This window comes from Pteronotus mesoamericanus, unplaced genomic scaffold (assembly GCF_021234165.1).
Source record: "Pteronotus mesoamericanus isolate MK-2021 breed Mesoamerican mustached bat unplaced genomic scaffold, CSHL_Meso_final contig_27, whole genome shotgun sequence".
NCBI lineage: Eukaryota > Metazoa > Chordata > Mammalia > Chiroptera > Mormoopidae > Pteronotus > Pteronotus mesoamericanus.
The window spans coordinates 22180710-22203838 of NW_026555115.1; the positions used below are offsets into that span (position 1 = coordinate 22180710).

Genomic DNA, 23129 nt, shown 5'->3' on the forward strand with positions numbered 1-23129 from the left:
TTTTATTTTTTGAAAACTGCTTTTGAGTGTCTAACTTTTATGAACTCTTTTTGTAGTTGAAGGATTGATCTCCAGAAGGTAACGAAGTACTCTGGGGAGAAATTAATTATTTTATATGACTATGTATTTATTTGAATGTGATCAAGGGTCTTAAAGATTGCAGATGGGTTAGGTAGAGTAGAAATAGACTTATTGATATCATTGTTAGATTATTTGTTGAGCAGTTGAGGGGAAAAATCACAGTTAAGAAATTTTCTTAAGTTCAGTTTCTTTGGTGTAGTTCCATTATTTTCAATCAGAATTAATATTGGAGTTGGGACTGTAGAGGAATTGTTTGGATATTTGTTTATGAATAGTTTTGGCTTCTAGTAACCTTTTAAAAATTATTAAAGTATAGTTGGCATACAGTATCGTATTAGTTTCAGGTGTTCAACATAGTTATTCAACAATAATATATATACCACCTTACCTTGTGATCATCACAATAAGTCTATTAACCACTGCATAGTTTTAAAAATATTATTGATTATATCTCCTATTTGGTAACCTGTTTTTTTACTTCTTTTTATTGATTTTGGAGAGAGAGAGAGAGGAAAGAAGAGAGAGCGAGAAACATCAATTTGTTGTTCCACTTATTTGTTTATATTGGTTGATTCTTGTATGCGCCCTGACTTGGAATCAAACCCACAACCTTGGCGTATCAGATACAACACTGTAACCAGTTGTGCTACCCAGCCAGTACCAGCCAGTACTTTTAATAGATGTAAAAGGGAATCTGAAGAACATTTCGTTCCCTGATCCTCACATTGTTCTCTTGTGGTATTCAATCAGTGTAAGGCTTGTGAAATACTTTGGGGCACTTTGAAAGTGTTTTGGGAAATAATGAGGCTTAGAAAGATCAGTGTAAAAAGAAAAATAAGTTAACCCTGAATTCCTTTGCTAGAGGAGCAGAAACCAAGAGTATTTTCTTTTGGCACTATATCTTTATAATAGTACTTATTTAATTTTTATTTGCTCTTTACATGTCTGTTTCCCTCAATAGTTTTAAACTTACTAAGAACAGAGATCATATTTTATGTTTGTTTCTGTTATAGCATAGTCTGCCACATATATTTATTGCACATAGTATATACTTAAATATTTGCTGAATTGAACATACATATTTAGGGTTTTTTTTTTCTTTTTAGATTTTATCTACTTATTTTTAGAGAGAGGGTAAGGAAGGGAGGGAGAGAAACATCAATGTGTGGTTGCGTCTTGTGTTCCCCCAACTGGGGACCTGGCCTGCAACCCAGGCACGTGCCCTGACAGGGAATCGAATTGGTAACCCTTCGGTTCGCAGGCCAGCACTCAGTACACTGAGCCACACCAACCAGGGCAATAAATTTAGTTTCTTAATGGGATGATATATTTTCTGACTGCCTGTGGTTTTATTGAAAGATGGTTATCTTTAAAAACTGGAGACTTCTGTGATTATGGGCAGAAATATTAGTAATTTTTACAAACAGGCTTTCACTTATTTATATTAATCAGGGAAAGAAAGAAATAGTATACTGTGAGTAACAGAAATCTTCATTAATTGGTAGGTCTCTTTGGGCTTTTGATTGGAACATTTTCCACCAAACCTTTTTTAGTGGTCCAAGTGCATTGGTTGATTTGAACCTTTATCTTGTTATCATTATTACCATCTTATGGTAGTGCTTTCAATATAGAAAAGAAGTTAGGGACATGGAAATCTATCAACTAGAAAATGAGACTTAAGTAATTGAGTCATTAAGCTAAAATGAAAATAAATAATCATTGCATTTCCTCTGTCACAGATGATATCATCAAATTGAATCGAAAGGAAGGAAAGAAGCAGAATTTTCCACGACTAAATAGAAGACTTCAGCAAAGCGGTGCCCGGCAATTCAGGATGAGAGTACGATGGGGAATCCAACAAAATCCTGGTAAGTTTTGCAAGTAAGACTAAAGAGCTGTTATTTTTGGGTTCATAGTATACTATTTTTGGTACATACTTAAAATATGGAGGAAATATATCAGTACCTTTTGTTTGGGTTTTGTATTTACTGTCAGGTTTTTGTGTAATCTTAAAATCGAGTAAAAATTTAAGCTGCCTTAAATTTTGTCTAAACCTCAGTATAGAAATAGTCTAAAGTATGTGTAAATTATGAAGTCTGTCTGGAAAAAGTCCAGCCATTGTTAATATAATGAGAATGGTTTACGCAGCATGGATGTAACCTGGCAGCCAAGGAGAGTGGACTGGAATGCACATGTGTGAACTACAACTTCACTGTGCTAGTCAGTGGGGGTGGTAGAAACTACTAAGTGTGCATGTTTACTGTGTGGCCATCATAATCAGAATGACTGAGCGAGTAGAACAACAAATCTGCATCAAATTTTCTGTTAAGCTTGAACATTCCTCCATGGAAACTAGTCAGATGATTCAGAAGGCCTCAGCTCTGAGGAACTGGTGATTGGCAACTTCATCATGACAACATACCTGCTTATGCATCACATCTCATGCAGAGTTTTTTAGTCACCCAGGTGACTCAGTTGCCCTACATTGCAGATTTGGCACCCTGTGACTTCTGGCTTTTCCCAAAACTAAAATCACCTTTGAAAGGAAAGGGATTTCAGACTGTCAATGAGATTTGGGAAAATACAGCATGGCAGCTGATGGCGACTGGGAGAACTATGTGAGGACCCAAGGTGCCTACTTTGAAGGGGACTGAGGCATCATTGTCCTATGTACAGTGTTTCTTGTATCTTGTTCAGTAAATGTCTCTTTTACATATTACATGGCTGGGTACCTGCTAGACAGTCCTTGTATAACTTATGAACATAATATGTAAAGGATTTTGTATGCAAAAGTTCAGGTTTCCACATTGTAATGTCATGAGGTCTTCATTCTTACATGTTCCTTTAACAGTATGTCCTGTGGATGATTATATAACCGCAGCTTAAAAACATTCAGTGAAAGAGCATACCACCTCTCAAGAGTTTTTTCATTATTGGTGATAGCTCTCTTTACTAGAAAATTCTCTTGAATTAAATTATGCCCATCTGTTAATCCTACAGTTGAAGAAGCATACTCCCTTTTCTATATAAAAACCTCTTAAGTATATGGAGACTACTGTTCTGCATAGAAAGTGACTTCTAGACCCTTTATCTTATTACCTGGGATCTTTAGAATTTGTTAAATCAGAAATGAATGCTTTAGATGTGATCTAACGAGCTTGGAACTCTACATATACAGTTATTTTTGGTAATTAGGAAGCTTATTTATTTATAACCATAATGTTCCAAAACGAATTTAAGGTAGTAACTGGGCACTTAATTATATATGACTTGTTAACATTTTTAGCTGTTGTATCAGCATTTTAGAATAAAACTGTTCACAATTTTAAAACTATATCTTTTTTACACATATGAAAAAATGTTTGATAAGCTAGTTTCTAAATTGATTTTTTTAAAATTTTTTTGATACCTCCTTCTACTAAACCTTGTAAGATTACAAAGGTCCAGAATTTTTTGTTTCTTAAAGATTTTATTTACTTATTTTTAGACAGAAGAGAAGGGAGGGAGAAAGAGAGGGAGAGAAACATAAATGTGTGGTTGCCTCTTGTACAGCCCCCACTGGGGACCTGGCCTGCAATCCAGGCATGTGCCCTGACTGGGAATCAAACCCACAGCCCTCTGATTCACAAGCCGGCGCTCCACTGAGCCACACCAGCCAGGGTTGATTTTTATCTTATACGTTGAAAAACATAAAAATCTTCAGTGAGTCAAGCATAATTAGTTCTATGATTAACAGCTAACATACCAACATACTCTTAAAATACATATTTTTATAAATAGTGTGTGTGGCTAAGATTAGATCTGACAGAAAAGAACTTTTTCTTTAATAATTTCTTGAACAGCTGAACTCTATTGAGTAAATTTCATGACTGGTAATTAGCTATAGCAAATGAATATTTAATTCCAGTAATTTATATTTGAAGATTTTAAAATAAATATTGCATAGTATCCCATATTTTATATATAACTTGTTTTAAAATAATTTGAGTTCATAGAAGCCAGAAATATAGTCATTTATGCTAACCATTTGTTAAATACTTAGTAAATACTTTGAACTGACCAGATGTTCAAGATATGTAAAGGTGCAGACTTTTACTTTAAGGAATTTCTGCTAACTTGAGATAGGGTAGAAAACATTGAGTTGAGAAATGTCATAAGAGAAATTCTGACAGGACTTTAGGTAGAGATTTTATGCTAACAAGATCAGTGATGATTAAATGGATAAGATGAAATAGGATCTGGTCCATAAAGGATCAGAAAAAGTTTTCCTTTTAACAGTAGGTGATGATCTGAGTCTAGAGATAAATGATATCTAGGGCAACTTAGAATCTTATAAGACTGAACTTGTGCTTGTGTGTTCTCCACTTGTATGTAACTGGGCCTAAAATAGAACAGCTGCTGCTGTCATTGAATGTGTAGAGAGAGATGGAATTGTCTTAAGCCCTGATTGGTTAGCAAAAGTTCAGATTTCCACATTGTAATGTCAGTGGGGATATTAGCTTGAGGTAATAGCACAAGTAGGACAGGGAGCTCTTGGCATATACTCAATAAATTATTTTTGATGGCTGAAGAAGTGAGGGGAGGCTCCCTAATTGTGCCCAAAATATAATTTAGTCACTCAGTAAGTGCTGGCTGGTACCAACGACCTAGATACCCTTCAGTGATGGAATATTATATAACATCAGTTCTCAAAGTGTTGTCCAGGGACCCTGGGCAAGACTGGAGGGGTCCACAAGTTCAAAACTATTTTTATAATAGTACTAAGATTTTCATTGTATTTTCACTCTTGCTGTCTCATAAACGTACAGTGGACCTTTCCAGGGTTTACATTACGTTTGATAATTAAAACAGATTGAATGCAGAAACAGTCTGAGAATTTAGCTATCTTCTGTTAAGCCAAACACTAAATAAAATGCAAATAATGCTAAAAAATATTCCTATTTTTTGTTGTTTTGGAAAACAGTTGTTATTTTTTACTAAAAATAAGTTATTTGCTCTATATGTAATGGGTTTGTTACTGTTTAAATGAAATAATAGTTTTTAAATGTCATAGTGTTTCATAAATGTTATTTCTAGTATGGTAGGTATCAATAAACATAAACCCACAGAAACAAAAACTCTTCGGGGTGTTCACTAATTTTTAAGAGTATGAAGAGGCCCTGAGACCAAAAAGTTTGAGGTTGCTGTTTCTTTCAGAGAGGTACAAGAGACGGGAATACTTGTATGTTGCTTCAGAAAGGAGTCAGTAATATAATTGCGTACTCTGTGATAGGACATTTTCCAGAAAACCCCTCATATCTTCATGTAAGTGATCAAACTCCAGAAATTATTGAGGCAAGGTATGTGAAAGAAATTCATGAAGGGATTAGGCTAAGGATTCAAAGGAAAGGTGAAAAATTCTGCCTCAAGTTCTAGTTGTTATCAACCTTATTTGCATCTGTGGAACTTTATAAACTAGACCAATGCTCTAGCTCCACTCCATTTCTACTGAACCAGAATCTGCAGAAGTTGGGCCTAGAGATTTTTTTTAAAGCTCCATATGTGGTTCTCATAAATGGCTAGTGTTAAACTGCTGCTGCAGTGGAGCTGAAAATGTGAAAGAATCTTCATAGAGGTAGTAATTGAAGTAATGAGAATGAAAGTGCTGTGGAAAAACAGAGACCTTTCTAGAGGGGCTAAATGGATAAAAACTAAGAAAAAATTTTCATTAGATTATGTCTTTAGTACCTCTTTATTGTGCTTTTTAGAATATTAGGCAGCTACAGTGGGTAAGAAGGAAGAGAATTGGGGCAGTATGTGTGGGTCTTTATGAAACAAGACAAATGAAAGAGTGAAAAATAGTACCTTTCCTAAAACTGAGATATGGCTGGTGAGGTTAATGCAAAGGTAGAAAGGGGAGGGAGGGACAAGGAATGAGCTAGTCTTGCCAGAAGGTGGAGAAGAGGCCACCTATGAGAAAGAAAAGATAGTGGAAAGGTTAATGAGTATGGAAACAATGACTATAACAGTCAGAAATAGAAGGTAACCAGAAACAGAACTCTGTCCCATACTATTCTCCTAATCAGTTTTATTCTTGTTAGACTTTCTCATTAATTTTTGTCATCTGAGTTTAAAATTGGTATAATAATGGATTCCTCCTCTCTTTAATCTTTCTCTTTGCTCCACTAATTCATTAATTTTTTTTTTAATACGGTACTTTCACGTTTCCTTGTTCTTCTCCCAGTCCTTTATCATTGTCATGTTTGAGTATTGCAATAGCATTTGAAATGCTATTCTCCTTCTGCCTTCTCCCTTTCTCTTCTGTTCAGTCTAAGATACTACTTCTAGATTGATATAATCTGATCATGAATTCTGTGACCCCCAGTTCCTAATCATGTGTAATCTTCATTCCCACGGAAAGCCCTCGGATTTCATTGCACCACATTCATTCACTTCTTACCCTTTCCCCTAGACTGTCTCTTCCTTCAATATGGTGTAGTTGCTCGTGTCATAGTACTTGTCACTTCATGTCAATATCTCTATTCAAATCTTGCCCTATTTTGTAATACCTAGCTTTGAGTCCACTTTTTCTGTAATGGTTTTTTCTCTTTGTAATTATACCATAGAGCATATTATATCTTTTTGTTCTTTAGTTTTTACATAGCAGTTTGGAAAAATCTTCAGTTTTTTGAGCCATACAAACTTGAATTCTGCTCTTTAATTTTCTAACTATAACCTCTGGGTAGTCATTGTTCTTTGCCTCACTTTGAACACCTGCAAAATTGAAATGTTAGCATCAACCTCATCAAGTTCTCATTTAGGTTGAAGTATTCAGCACAATGCTACTTCATGTAATACAAATAAAAATAACAAGTAATCGTAAATTTAATTTGAACAGACATGTTCCCCCAGCATGCTTAATCTTCCCTTGGTTACAATTCCGGAAGAAACCACACAGAGAGCAGCAATAATTGGATTTTTTAAATTGTAATTTCATTGCTTTTTTCTTTGTTTATAAAAGTAATAAATTCAATACCTTTAGTTCTGAGGCAGAGCATCCAAGAAAGGAACAAATCTGGAAGATCTCCCCACCAACTGAGCTGCCATGCTGATGGAACTTACTGGGAAGCCATCTGTGGGGGTGGTACAACTTAAATTCACTGGAGGGTGAGTAGGGTCAGACTATAGTGATGCCTGGGATGAGATCTAGATAGATGCCCAGGGTCCAAAATATAAGGCATCACTTACTCTCAAATTTTGTGCCCTAGGCACATCTTTTGCCTCACCATAATCTCAGCTTGTGAGGGAGGGATAATGGGTGCCACTGAATGTCCTATGCTCTGGGAACAAGCCTCAAAGTGCGCATTGGAACCTGGAAGAAAAGCCTCTTCTTCCTCTAGAGTACCTCCATAGCCCTCTACTGAGAAAGCTCAATCTGGTTCCAGCTGGTAAGAGAAATGTTCCTGTAACTGAAATAGGGCAGTATAAAGTGAATTGGGAGCTGAAAGGCCATAAATTGGTAACTAATTTGTAACTGTCATAACATAATAGGTTTTCCTAACTTTTTGTTGAACTCAAAATAAGTTTGGGAATGACATATGAAGTCTGTCCAGAAGTACCCAGCCACATAATATGAAAAATAGAGACATTAATTGAACAAAATACAAGAAACATTGTACATAGGACAATGATGCCTCAGTCCCCTTCAAAGTAGACACCTTGGGACCTCACAGTTCCCAACCACCATCAGCTGCCACATCGTGTTTTCCTGAATCTGATTGATGGTCTAAAATTCTTTTCTTTCTTCAAGGTGATTTTAGTTTTGGGAAAAGCCAGAAGTCACAGGTTATCAAATCTGGGCTGTAGGGGGACTGATTCACCTGGGTGATTTGATGTTTCACCAAAACACTGCTTAAGACCTGATGCGTGAGCAGTCTTGTTGTCATGATAAAGCTGCCAATCACCAGTTGCCCATAGCTGTGGCCTTCTGAATTATCTGAATAGTTTCCACAGAGTAATGGTCAAGCTTAATGCAAAATTTGATGCAGATTTGTTGCTCTACTCGCTCAGTCATTTTTTAATGTGACGGCCATACAGAACACGTGCTCACTCAACAGTGTCTACCACCCCCCACTGACTAATGCAGTGAGGTTGTCATTGTTCATGCATGCGCATTCCAGTCCACTATCCTTAGGTGCCAGGTTACATCAATTTCAGACAAACTGTTCTCATTATATTAACAATGGCTGGACTTTTTCTGGACAGACCTTGTATACTATTATACCTGTTCTGGAGAATCTTTATACACATTAGTCCTGAGAGTCCTGTGGTAAAGAAAGCTTCTAATTTAGTTTGATCATGAAACTTTTCTGTTGGAAGACCTGCTACCATGTTGCAGGTGTGTAGTATTATACAGGATGCTATTCTAAAGAGATTCTCCCCAAAATTAGAATTAAGAATGTCCAGTATCACAATTGTTACTTAGCATGGCTCTCTGGAATTTCTGTTTCAGTAAGAAATGAAAGAATTTGGGGTGTAATTATTAGAATGAAGAAGACAATATTATTTGTGGGTCATATGATTGTCACTCAGAAATCCCAAGTAAATAATTTCAAAAACTGTTAAAACTAAAAGTGAGTTTAGTGGGATGGCTCATTAAAAGGTAATAATTAAAACCTCAATAGCTTTCTTGTAATCCTAGGCATGACAGTATGAAAATTATTATTAGAAAAGTGATATTTTGTGATTGACAACAACAAAAAAAATACTTAATAATAAAATTAGTAAGAAATGGGCAGGATCTATGGGAGGGAAAGCTTACAACTTTACTGAGCCAATTTAGTTGCAAAAGAAGACTTGAATAAGAGGAGAGACATACTATGTTTCTGAGTATTGTAAAGAAGTAAATTCTTGAAAAATTAATTGTAAATTTAATGTAATTCTTCTATCAAAGCATCAAAGGAAATTAGAACTTGACCCTAGAAAACTGATTTATGAACATGACAGTTCACGAATGGAAGAATACAGGTAGCCAAAAAACACATGGAAAACATTTATTTTCACTAGTAAATTACCAAATAAGACAGTTGTATTTATTTTTTTCTTGCTGGACTTCAGAGTACTCATATTGAGCTTCACTTCATTAACAAGATTCTTTTAAAATACCCAATGGTAAAGATTAAAAAGAATAATATGCAGAGTAGTCAATGATATGGAAAAAGCGGCACCTTAATGGAATTTAAGTAAATATAGTCATTGTGGAGAGAAATTTTATAATGTAATCATGATCTGTAAGAATTTGCTTTACTCTTTGATACAGCATTTCAACCTCTGGAAATTTATATCTCGAGAAAATAATCATGAATGTGTATAAAAATGTTATCTATAGTGTTAACTGCAATGTTTATAATAGTGTAACTTTAGAAGTAACTGAAATGATTAGTATGAAATTCGTTGGATTAAGTATATGTACATTAAAAAATAATGTAATAGAAGGATATTAAATACCTGAGATAATAGTCACAGTATAGTGTTCACATATAGGGGGGGCCCCAAAAATACTGGAATTATCTTTTGGAGGGCAGGCCCCTTGTAATACAGGCTTTCCCTGCTAGGTGAGTGTTCCAGGAACGTATCTATATCAGTGTACCAGTTCATGGTGGTGTGAGAGGCTGCATTCAGCTTCAGTGACTTTTTTTTTCCAAGCCTTTTACAACACCTTTGCCCATTTCGTGATTTAACAGGGAACCTGCCCATACCCTGCTGCTTCTTGACCAGGTTTTGACCAAAAAAAGGCAAACCCCCATGCCTCACCCTCCCTATTCACCTAATCTTGCCCCAAGCAACTTTGTTTTGTTTAACTGGTAGAAAAAAGTCCTCAAAGGGATATGTTTTTGCACATATAGAAGAGGTGAAACAAAAAAAAAAGGCAGAGGCACTAAAAGGCATCAAAATTGAGGAATTCAAGAACTGTTTTTGAGCAGTGGAAAAAAAGTCTTGATAGGTGTATTACATCAAATGAAGAGTACTTTGAAGGTGACAGAAGTTTAAATATGTAAGAATAAATACACAATTTTTTATAAATAAATTCCACTTTTTTGGGGTACCCCCTCATAGACTACAAACTAGGACATAGAATAATAGGAAGTGTGATCGTGCTGGAATATTGACTCAGTCTACCTTCTAGGCACTTGGTACTACAAAATTATGATTTACCTCATGATAGCTTTTGGAGTAGCTTAAAAATAGTTGAAACTAAAAATGTTAACTTTAAAGTGTACATATACAAGTAAAGACTAGAAAGACATAGAACGTTAGTAGTGATTATTTCCAGGTGTGAAATAAGGCATAATGTAAATTTGTTTCTAAGTGTTCTGCATTAAGCCAATTTTTCATAATTAGAAAAAAGTAAATAGGTAATATACATAATGGAAAAGCAGAATCAGTTAATATCACACACCACAGAGATTAAAATACGTCCATTGCGTGTGGGGATTGCGCGAGGGAGTGGGGGGTGCAGGGTGGAGAGGGGGAAAGAGGGAAAAATTGGGACAACTATAGTAGCATAATCAATAAATTATAATTTGAAAAATAAATAAAATACATCCATTGGAACTCATTGGGGGCTTTAGCAAAAAACAGTTTGAATACAGTAGGACTGAGAATAAAGAAGCCAGATTGCAACATAGTAAGTAAATAGGAGATAAAGATAGTGATTCCCCTCTCGATCAATGCCATCAATAGAAATTAAAATGTGAGCCATATATTAATAATATATTTTGTTTAACCCAATATATCCAAAATATCATTGCAACATATAAAATTATTTATGAAATATTGTATATTCTTTTGTTATATCTCATTTTAGAGTAGTCATTTTTCAAATACTCAAGTGGCTAGTGGCCAAAACATTGCACAGGGAAAATTGAGACTGTCTTATTAAGAAAGTAATGTCAAAGAGGGAGGGATAGCCAGGAGGCAAATATGAGAATCCTCTACTCCTTTGCAGTTTATTACTGCAAGAGAACCCTTTCCAGTGCAACTTAGTGCCTCTTTAAAAATGAGATATTTTATATAATTCATAAGAAATATATATATAAATAATACCTTGTGACACGTGTGCCCCTCAGTTGCATTCATAGATTGATATTTTTTCTTTTTTTTTTCTCCTACAGGTTTTGGTAAGAATAGTCTGAGTCGTAGAGGAAGAATAATGCCTGGCAAGAGACGTCCTTACGGAGTTATCACTGGCCTTGCAGCTAGGAAAACAACTGGAATTCGAAAAGGGATGAGTCCTATGAATCGGCCACCTTTAAGTGACAAGGTAGGATGATGGCTTAATTTTGGGTGAGATACCTTTTTCCTTTATTTGAACTAATATTTTGTGAATGACCTGGAGAGAGCATTTTATTTGAGTATTTTCATTTTTTTACATAGTAATTTATGTAATTAATTGAGATTAAAAAATCATTTTTTCTCATGAGTACTGCCTGAATTTCCACATTCTTAAATAATTTAAAAATTTTTACAGGTTCCTGACTTTCTGTGCACACATGCACTTTTGTGTGTGTATGTATGTGTGTGAGAGAGAATTTTAAAAGGTTATTGAGGTATAATTTTATACTACAAAATTCATTTGTTTTAAGCGTATACTCAATGAATTTTAAATGATTTACTGCTTTACAATCATCACAACAATCTAATTTTAGAACATTTCTATCACTCTGGAAAGAAATCTCATGTCCATTTTCAGTCATCATCTGCGTGGGGCAACCACTAATCTACTTTTTGTACATTTTCTATAAATTTGTCTTTTCTGCACATTTCACATAAATGGAATCATACAATAATATTTGGTCAGGCATTTTAGCCGTAATTTTTTTGAGGGTCATGTTGAAGCATGTAACAATATTTCATACCTTTTTATTACTGAATAATATTCCATTATATAGATATACTATATTTTGTTTCCATTCACTAGTTGATGGATAGTGTGGTTGCTTTCACTTTTTAGGTATTATAAATAATGTTGCTGTGAACATTTCATTTCTTTTGGGTAGAAAGCTGTCCCCTCATTGATATTTTAAATTAAGAGTTACAGTGATTTACCTATCATAAGTTTACTTCTCAAATTTTAACTGGTTTTACTTACATCTCAATTAATAATTTTTGAATTAGCTAAAGCATTCTTTAAAATAGTTTCACAAATGGTTTTTCTTTTATTTTTTGTCTAGTAGGTCTGATCCACCAAGGAATTTAATGTTGTAGTCTTCTACTTTTAATTTTTTTGGTTTCTCTGATAATGAAAGTAATACATACTCATAAAAAATTTCATAACATTTATTCCTTAAATTATCTTAAGTGTATGTATTCTGATTAAGACCCACAACTGTCTTAGATCTCTTACTCAGCTTTTCAGTTCTGCCGTAACCAACAGAAGTTCTCTCCTCTAAAGCTTTATCACAGATCTTGAAATTAAAAAAACATTCGTGATATATGGATACTGGAAAGGAGTTTGGGTTTAACTGCTAATTAATTACTTCCTCCAGTAAAACGTTTAAGTTACCACATGTGGGTAGTCTTTTGACTTGTGTGAAAATTGAAAGTGTTAAATTATAGAATGCTAACAGTGTTCTGGATTTTAAGATCCATATATTCGAAGTTTGAATGTTTTATTTTGGCCAAAATATGGCTTGAAATTTTCTGTTTTGTTTTTTTTTTAACCCTTTCCTCAACCTGAATATAGATTAATAGTCTGATTAGGATATAATTCAGTAATGGTGAAGCAGATTACTTTTCAGCAATTTAGAAAATGTCTGTCTATACAGGAAAAACTCATACCATCCTTTTTCATTCTTTATATGTCACCTAAATAACTTAATTGGCCTTGAATTGCTATATGTACTTCAAATTTTTACACTTTAAAAAAGTTTTAAATAGGGCTGCATCTGGCTCCCGCTCTCACAGCTATTGCAGTATGTTAAGCTCCATAGAGACAGAGCTGGGGCAAGTGCAAGCTGGACAGGCACTGGGCAACTCTGTGCTCGCTGAGGAAAAGTAATTAAACATGGGCAAAGGAGATCCTAAGAAGCCGAGAGGCAAAATGTCATCATGTGCTTTCTTTGTGCAAACTTGCCGGGAGGGGCACAAGAAGAAGCACCCAGATGCTTCAGTCAACTTCTCAGAGTTTTCTAAGAAGTACTCAAGAGGTAGAAGACCATATCTGCCAAAGAGAAAGGAAAATTTGAAGACATAGCAAAGGCGGACAAGGCCCGTTATGAAAGAGAAATGCAAACTTATATTCCTCCTAAAGGGGAAACAAAAAAGAAGTTCAAGGATTCCAATGCACCCAAGAGACCTCCTTCAGCCTTTTTCTTGTTTTGTTCTGAGTATCTCCCAAAAATCAAAGGAGAGCATCCCGGCCTATCCATTGGTGATGTTGCAAAGAAGCTGGGAGAGATGTGGAATAACACTGCTGCAGATGAAAAGCAGCCTTATGAAAAGAAGGCTGCTAAGTTGAAGGAGAAATACAAAAAGGATATTTCTGCATACCGAGCTAAAGGAAAGCGTGATGCTGCAAAAAAGGGAGTTGTCAAGGCTGAAAAAGGCAAGAAAAAGGAGGAGGAGGAGGAAGATGAAGAAAATGATGAATCAGTTGGTTCTAGTGCAGGTTTTTTTTTCTTGTCTATAAAGCATTTAACCCCCCTGTACAGAACTCACTCCTTTGAAAGAAAAAAAAATTGAAATGTAAGGCTGTGTAAGATTTGTTTTTAAACTGTACAGTGTCTTTTTTTGTATAGTTACACACTACCGAATGTGTCTTTAGATAGTCCTGTCCTGATGGTATTTTCAATAGCTACTAACCTTGCCTGGTACAGTATGGGGGTTGTAAATGGGCATGGAAGTTTAAAGCAGGTTCTTGTTGGTGCACAGCACAAATTAGTTACATATGGGGGTGGTAGTTTTTTCATCTTCACTTGTCTCTGATGCAGCTTATACAAAATAATTGTTGTTCTGTTAACAAAAAAAAAAGTTGCAGCTGTTTTGTTGACATTCTGAATGCTTCTAAGTAAATACAATTTTTAAAAAAAGTTCTAAATAGATTTATTTTATCTCTTCCTTATAGTTTATATATATTAGTGAGATTTTATTTCAGTAGAAATGTACATTTTCCTTACCTGTGAAGAGAAGAAGTGGAAAAGATTACATGCTCATTTACATTACTACTAAATACTAGTAGTGTAAATAGAGCAAATAGCTGTGCTGAGAAGGGAATGGTTGTCTCTAAGAATGAATTTCCTTTTTGGTTAGAGAAAGTCAACTTAAAATATCTACCAAGAAGTAAAGTTATGTTTAAGTTATTTAGGGATTTTGTCAAGTGTCAGTTCTAAAGTTTTTTTCTTTTAGAATTGCCCAAAACTATAGGTATGTTTTGTAGAACTTTTAACTTGCTTCTGATAATACTAAACCATTTATTACTTCTGTGAAGTTAAAAAAAAAAAAAAATCGTTGTTGCTCTGTGTGTGTGTGTGTGTGTGTGTATGTATGTATGATTATACACATATATGTTATTTTCTACTAACAGGTAGTTTCAATCATCTGGTCTGTTATGACAGTTAAAAATAAGCACCTTATCTCCATACTATAGAATTCTCTTCAGCAATAAAAAAGGAATAAATGTTAATACACAAGACCCCAAGGATGTATCTCAACATCACGTTAAGCAAAAGAAGTCAAACACAAAGACTAGGTACTGCATGATTCTACTTATAATAAGTCCTCATTTAACATTGAGGATAGATTCTTCAACTTTAAGCACAAGGATTTATTTTAAAAAAGCAATTTTACCATAGGCTAATTGATATAAACAAGAGTTAGGTTCTGATAGCATCTCATCAACATTATAACAAAATGATATTGGACAAAGCAGTTTTATCCCAGGAACTGCTGTATTTGAAATTGTAGAAAAGGAGAAACTGTAGTTATAGATTAGTCTTTGCCTAGGGTAGGAGTCTGGTGAGGGAGAGGAATTTACAGCAGAGGGACACAAGGAAACATTTTACAGTGAGGACTCTGTTCTGTATCTTGGTTATATATATAATTATCCAGATTCATCAAACTGTATACTCAAAATTCTATTAAGTAATATCTTAATAAAATGAATAAAAATAAACTAAATACCTTAATTTCTTTCCCTCAAGGAATAATTTTTTTATATCAAAATTATTGTGAAAGAGAGAACACTATTTGGGTTTGGCCTTAATTAGTGCTTCCCAAATAGCTATTTTTTGGATCACAAGTAATGCTTGTTGCCTTTCAAAAAAAATGATATATGTATCCATGCACACACCCAGGTATACATTTATACGCATATACAAACATTGAATCCATGGGATCACAAACTCATTATATACTAAAGGAGTGTTACAGTTTTTTTCCATTAGTTAAATTTATCATTTAACTAATGTTGACTGATTACCCACTGTGTGCTAGATGCAAGGGATTTTGCAATAATTCAATAGAAAAATCCCTATCCTTATGGAGAACACATACAAACATTAATTAAATTATCACACAAATGACTATGATTATAATATGGCAGGTACTTTGAAGGAAAATAATGTGACGACAGCATCATAGAAGGAGCTTTCACATTTATCTATAAAAGGGTTCTTGGTGGTGGTTTTAAAAACAAAATACAAAGCTCAAAATGGGCCATTAGTCTGATTTCATAGCATTTCTCTTATACTCTTGATAATTCGTTATCCCTGTTTTTACATCTATCTCTTTGCCAAATGTTCATGAAAATACTTCCATACTTTTTGCAGTTTTTAGTCTGTCTGATATTTATGAAGTACTTTACATATGCTTAAAATATAAGGGAATTCAGATTAAGATATGGTCCATATTTTTAGGGACTTTTGAAAAGACCTCATGGAAAATTGAGAAACCTGAATGAGGCTTTAATGATGGATTGAACTGATATATGTGGATGGAGAAAAAGTTGACATTTCATGTGCTTATTTTTTATGGCATTGAATATTATTGATATTTTTTTTCCTCTGTAACCATTCCCACTCAGGTTTCTGTGCTATTAAGACCTTCTTTTTTCTTTCTCACACATTTGTTTTGGAACTTGCCCCTCTTACTCTTTACTTGATGTCAGAAACCATATTTATATAAACGATTCCTTAATTTACATCTCTGGCTCTCATTCTCTTGAGCTCCAGACCTATGTATCTCCCATCATCTATGCATCTCCCAGAGCACTTCAAACTGAACAGAGCCAAAACAGAAAAAACTTATATTCCTGTCCAAATTTTCTTTTCATTGTAACTATTTTGAGTTTAATGTGGTTGTCTTTTCAGTCACTTAGACTGGAAATATTCAAATCATTTTAGCTTCTCTGTAACCTGCACATCTAAGCAGTGGTCAGTCCCTGTCCATTCTGCTTCAGAACTGTTTATTGTGATAAGGTATATAGCAAAAAGCAATATGACTAACATAATTTCTTGCCTTCTGAAAGAATATAGAACGATATTTTCCAGTGTTAAAAAGGAAGGCAAACCTTCTGAGACAAAATGAAGTTCAGAGAAAACCAGTTGCAGTTCTCAAGAGACCTAACCAGTTAAATAGAAAGTAAGTACTCAAGTATAAGACAATAATATGTTTTCCTACATAAATAAAGATATACTTCTTGCCTAAGTGTTCAAAGGAATGAATTTTCAATGATTCTTGTAGTTATCTGGTCATTTTCAAGATATTAGGGATGTCTATTAGATCATTCAACATGGAAGCATTTACAAATAATTTTACATATTTCTTAGACCCACTGTCATTGATGAATTTAATTAATATAAACATTTTTTTGAAAAAAATCACCCTGCTGCTTTACCTCACTTGACATATGGAATAAAATTGCAGAAGGTGATTGTGTTCATAAAAATACCTCTGACAGAATTGTTCAAAATTGGGAATTCTGAAAGCTGAATTTGTTATTCAGTCTCAAGGGCTCTTAATAGACCTGTGTATGCTGTTTGTGGAAAAAGCAAACTAGGAAGAATTCTGTATGAATGCTTCTTAAGCTGAGATTATTTTTATGTTAATTTGAAAGCCTATAACAAAATCTGAAAAATTATGACTTGTTACGGCATTCTCTTCTTTGTAAGGATAAAGTGGAAGTGGGCACAAAGGAAGTTGACAAGCTGTGAAGTTTCCTTATTTAAGTTTCAAATACTATTTATTCATCTTTTATGGAAGATAGTTCAAAACAAACAAAAACCCCTGAAATAAAGTCTTTCTATAAGTAGAACGGCTGGAATTGCAGTTTTACTTAAATATTATCTCTTTCTCCTTTGAAAATCATTATTTTAAAAGATTTTATTTAGTTTTTAGAGGTAGGGGAAGAGAGAGAGAAAGAGAGGGAGAGAAACACCAATGTGTGAGAGAAACATTTATAGATCAGTTGCCTCTTGTATGCCCCCAACCGGGGACCTGGCCTGCAACCTTTCAGTTTGCAGGGTGATGCCCAACCCACTGAGCTACACCAGTCAGGGATGAAAGTCATTTGATAGTACCTTTTGGAAAAGGGGAACTTCTCAAATAATAACTTGGAAATTACATGAGCCATTAATGAGTCCATGTTTATTGGCCTAGCAAGGGAAATTTTGCATTTGAGCCTCTGTAGGGTTGGAGGTAATATTAGGCAATATTTAAGCATTTATTTATAAGAATAAACAAGTAGATAAATAAAAATTTGTTTTCTATATTACCAACTTTCTATAGAAATTAGAAAGGAATTGCTAACGGTCAAGTCAAACATCATTAAGAGTACATTGTTCTGTGAAAGGGCAAGCTGTGGAAGATGTAAGTTTTTCTGTGATTTATGTTACTTTATAAAAGTTTCCAAGTGAGAAAGGAAAACTGGAAAATATGTTATTTTTCAAGATTTTCTCTTTATTTTTGTTTTTGAGCCAGTTTGACTATGATGTGCCTAGGTGTGATTTTCTTCGTACTAATCCTGCAAATAAATCTGTACTTACATCTTCCACCAAATTTAATAAATAGCATTAAAAATGTTGTTTTATAAGGTCTTCAGAAGAGATCTTTTATGTTTTGAATATTAGAGAGTTGAATATTTGCAAGATAAATTAGCTCAAAATGAACCAAGTTGTTATGTAATATGCTACAGGGGAAGATATTTGTAAATCACATCTTTATAGCTTCATGTAAATAAGGAAATAATTTAGAGTCTATGTTTAGTGTACTTCACATTATGAACCTATGAATATAACTATTTTTGTGTATTGTTTTCTCAGGATGTTTGAAAATCGTTAAATGTCTCAGACTGTTCATGCATATGTATAGGTTTTTTGGGGGTTTTTTGTTTGTTTGTTTTGTTTTCAGAAATAACATTCCAACCAGTTATACCAGGAATGGAAATAAATTAAGTCATCAGAAAGACACTCGTCAGGCAACTTTTCTTTTCAGAAGAGGCCTAAAGGTATAAAAGCCCTTGGTGATGTTTTCTTTTTACCCAAAGGATCCTGAGCATCCATTTTTATTACTCCTCAATCATAGGAATGGACCGTGGTTGAGGTTGGGGTTGGGTTTGGGTATGGAGAACATGACATTAGATTAGTTCCTTCCTCTTCATCCCCCCACCCCCACCTCATTCTTTCTTGTCCTCAATAGCAACATCTTATAAAAATTTAACGTTATTTAGGAATAAACCTGTTTTTACTGCTTGTTCTCATGCTGAACCCCAACAAAGAGGTATTGCCAGAATAGGCACATGCACCTCTCCTATATTCATACATATCATACTGGGGTAAAAAGTTTGGAGGATAGCTCTTTGGAATTCAAATCGTCTACTTTCTGTGGGATCTACTGCTTTTTTTTTCCCTTCAGGTTCAGGCCCAGTTGAACACAGAACAACTGCTAGACGATGTAGTAGCAAAGAGAACTCGTCAGTAAGTTTCAATTTGTTTTTCAAGATGTCATCTCAAAACTCTCAGAATATTAGCGACCCAAATACTTTGTGCCCTAGTTTAAATGAAATTGAATGAATTTAATTCATTAACCATTGAGCCTGAATTAAATCAATCCTTTTTTTTGCTTTTCCCCCCAAAAAACTTTTGTATTTTCACGTCAGTATATATGTTTTAACACCAAATACATTGCTCTACTTTTAATTTTTTTATTGCCTAATTATTCCACCTTAATGAAATAACCCTTTATTTTCTGTAGCTGCTTATATACGTAGGAATCTATTCAGTGAATAAATAGGATAAAATCCAGTAGAATTTTTAGAAAATTTGTAATCCCTTAAAAACATTAGAATATTTTCCCCTTTCACATATTCTTTTTTCCCCTTACCCCATTAGTGTTTCTTTCCCATTAATTTTTTCTGTCTGTTAGAATTGCATTTCCTAAGTATGAATTGTAACATTCTAATTCCATCATTATGGTCAAGTTTTGAGAATAAACTATTTAAAATTGTAGCTACATTTTGGAAAAAAAAAACATGGTCATGGTCCAGATATGATGCCAGCTAAAATGGGGCATGATTTTGAGCAATCAGAGTATAAAAAAGGGAACTACTTGAACTTGATGCTGGCAGTATTCTTTTGCACAGGTTCATGACATTGGAAACCATAAGGAAGAAAAGATAATCATAGCTTGTTTGCTTCTACATGAACAATATTTATATAATTATACTATAAATACAGTTTGTTTTCAACTTTGAGAATCAACCTATGAAAAAAAGCACAAAATTCTTAATTTGGTAACAATATGATGTGAATGTCAAATTTTGACTGACCTAAGTATAAAAGTAGAACTGAAAAAGTGGGAGAAAAGATGGAAGGAAGGAATAGAGGTATTACTATTCTTTTATACAAAGTGGGGAGGGGATGGTGTCAAGAGATACTACTGAAAGAAAGATATTTAAGTATATTTGAAGTTATAATGGGAGTAAAATTGTGATACCACTATCAAATCATTTAGAGTTAGGTAGGGAAACTAAAGAATATTGTGCCTGAGCTAAATCATAATCATAGTAAGATATTATGCAAACATCTTGTTTAGTGAACTGGAGGTAACATGCAAGCAGTTAAAACAGGAAGTGTTAAAGTACTGCCTCTAGGGGAGCAAGAAAGGGGAGAATAGTGGGGTGAGGACTGTTGCTTTTCATTAAAAGTCTTTTTATATTTTTTGATTTTTAAAAATGTGTATGTGTTTCTTATACTGAAAAATATTTAATAAAGCATCGATTTCTTATACCCAAGATGCTGTATTTCTGGAATGCTAAGAAAAAGTAGTATCTACTTTGAAATATTTGTTTTTTTATGTTAAATACACTGTAACACTTATAAACTTTATTCTAATGACATTTCTGGTTTTTTGAAACTAGATGGCGGACTTCCACCACAAATGGAGGGATTTTGACTGTATCCATTGATAACCCAGGAGCAGTGCAGTGCCCAGTGTACGTCTTTTTATTTTACAGAAGTTATAACCTCTAAGTATATAAGATAATAGAAAAGTATTAGACTTCTGCTTGGAGTATGATGTCCAAATTAGGATAAACTGAGACAAGAATAAAGGTAATACTTAAACTACAAAATGGAAAATAGTATAGCATAAAGTTAAAAGGAAAAGCTCCCTTGATTCGTGGTTCTCTAGCCCCAAAGTAACCACTTTTAACAATGTCATTTTTTAAATCCTCTCTGAGGATATGTTTATTGATTTTAGAGAGAGAGGAAGGGAGAGAGAGTGAGAGAGAAACATCGATGTGAGAAAGAAACATCGATTGGTTGCCTCTCCTACATGCCCCAACCAGGGATCAAACCTGCAGCCTAGGTATGTGCTTGGACTGGGGATCGAACCTGCAACCTTTTGGTGTATGGGACTACGCTCCAACCAACAAAGCCAACTGGCCAGAGCAACAATTTTATATTTTTATTTTAAAGTTTGGTGAGTGTATAACAAATAATATATGATCTATTTTCAGGTATAATAATAAAACTATACATACTCCCTTCTCTTCTTGTAGTATATTTTGAGCATTTTTTTTAAAGTAGCTTCTTTTTAAAGTCTTTATAGATGTTCTTTTATCTAGATGACCTTAATTTTGTTAACCATTCCATTATATTTATTGCATTATAAACTTTCTAAGTTTATGGAGTTTTTGCTCTACCTAGCCATTTTAATGATTGAAATGAAAAGAATGTAAGATAGGTCTTTAAAGAGACTTCAGAGGTTGTTTTATTTTAGCAGCAGATCAAGACTTGGAAATCAGGAAGCATTCCAAATTGTTGAAAAGTTTAGTTTACCTAAAGAGGTACTATATATAGTCTCTAAATTAGTCAATTAAGAACCATGTACTTCTTTTAGAGAACACAGATAAAATAGTTGTCCTTACACATTTGAACATGTGTAAAAGTCAAGATGTGTTTGTGTACTAAAATACTTGTTTTTCTTTTGATTATTAAAGCTATTCTAATTTCATTTTAATTTTTTTCTGATAGAACTCAGAAACCACGATTAACTCGTACTGCTGTACCCTCCTTCTTGACAAAACGGGAGCAATCTGATGTAAAGAAAGTTCCTAAAGGTGTTCCCCTACAATTTGACATAAACAGTGTTGGAAAACAGGTAAATTTTTCCCTCTGTATTTCTTTGAGCCATTCACTGAGAATATTTTAGTTAACAAAACAAAGTGATTAAATAGGGTGCTCTGAGTCTCCTCACCCCTAGGAATCCACTGAGCTATTTATTTTCTGTCTCTACAGATTTGCCTATTTTGGACATTTCATATGAATGGGATCATACAATATGTGCTCTTTTGTGACTGGCTCTTTTTACTTAGAATAGTATTTCAAGGTTCATTCATAGTATATCAAGATTTCATTTCTTTTTATAGCTAAATAATGTCCCATCATACAGATATGCCATATTTTATTCATTTATCAGTTGATAAACATTTGTGTTTCCCTTCTTTGACTATTATGAATAGTGTACCTCAGAACATTTACAGGTTTTTATATGAGTTTATGTTTTCATTTCTACTTGGTAAATACCTAAGAATGGAATTGTTAGGTTGCCTCGTAACTCAGTGTTTAACCTTTTGAGGAACTGCCAGACTGCTTTCCAAAGAAGTGGCTCCACTATTTTTACCTTGCTACAAGCATATATGAGGGTCCTAAATTTCTCCACACCCTCACCAGCACTTGTTATCTATCATTTGATTATAGCCACCCAAATGTGTGTAAAGTGGTATATTTCACTGTGGTTTTGATAATTTTTGTAATAACCTAGGATCTTGTGACCTTGCTAAAATTCACTTACTACTTTTTATAATTTTGTAGATTCCTTAGGGTTTCCTATGTAAACAATCATGTCATTCTCCAAATTCATTTACAATCTATAAACCTTTTCTCGTGTTCTTTATTACAATGGCAAGGACCTTCAGTACAATGCTGAATAGAAGTGGTGAGATCATTTACGCCTGCCTTGTCCCCAGGCTTGAGGAAAAAGCATTAAATGTTTCATCACTGAGTATGATGTTAGCAGTAGGTTTGTAGTAGATTCTCTTTATCACATTTAGGGAATTCTTTTTTAGTCATAATTTGCTGAGAATTTTTGTCATGACTGGGTGGTGGATTATGTCTAATGCTTTTTTGATATATATTGACATAAAAATATGTGGAATTGAAGATGCAAAGTATAGACAGAAATTTGACCAAATTTATTTTGCTTATTTTTACTTTATTTTGTCATTGTTACTTTCCTTTCAGAAATGGTGAATATAACTTGTTTGTGCTTTCTGTTGTTAATAAAAAACCAGACTTTGATTTGATTTGATTTTGAATGCATCACAGAAATTCAAGAACTCAGAAATTCAAGAAAATTTATTTGAAAACATTCTCAAGACTAACCAACTTCTTTTATCACTAGAGTTGGTGACAGTGTTTGCAGAGACTAAAAATAATTCAGATGGAGAAATACTTGGGTATATGACTTGTAGGCATTATAGCATATGTGTTTTATGTAGCGTGTAATGTAGG

At 34.0% G+C, this 23129-nt stretch overlaps 1 protein-coding gene and 1 pseudogene across 1 annotated transcript in view; both read left to right on the forward strand.

The window, feature by feature from the left end:
- The window catches only part of FYTTD1 (forty-two-three domain containing 1), a 29746-nt gene that overhangs the window by 3400 nt on the left and 3217 nt on the right, over positions 1-23129 (forward strand). Inside the window, exons 2-8 of the mRNA XM_054575162.1 lie at positions 1821-1949; positions 11235-11383; positions 16586-16698; positions 18466-18562; positions 18970-19031; positions 20474-20548; positions 21591-21717. Coding sequence (XP_054431137.1) covers positions 1821-1949; positions 11235-11383; positions 16586-16698; positions 18466-18562; positions 18970-19031; positions 20474-20548; positions 21591-21717 — 752 coding nt within the window. The remainder of the gene's footprint in view (positions 1-1820; positions 1950-11234; positions 11384-16585; positions 16699-18465; positions 18563-18969; positions 19032-20473; positions 20549-21590; positions 21718-23129) is intronic.
- LOC129071810 (high mobility group protein B1-like) lies at positions 12838-14252 on the forward strand (annotated as a pseudogene).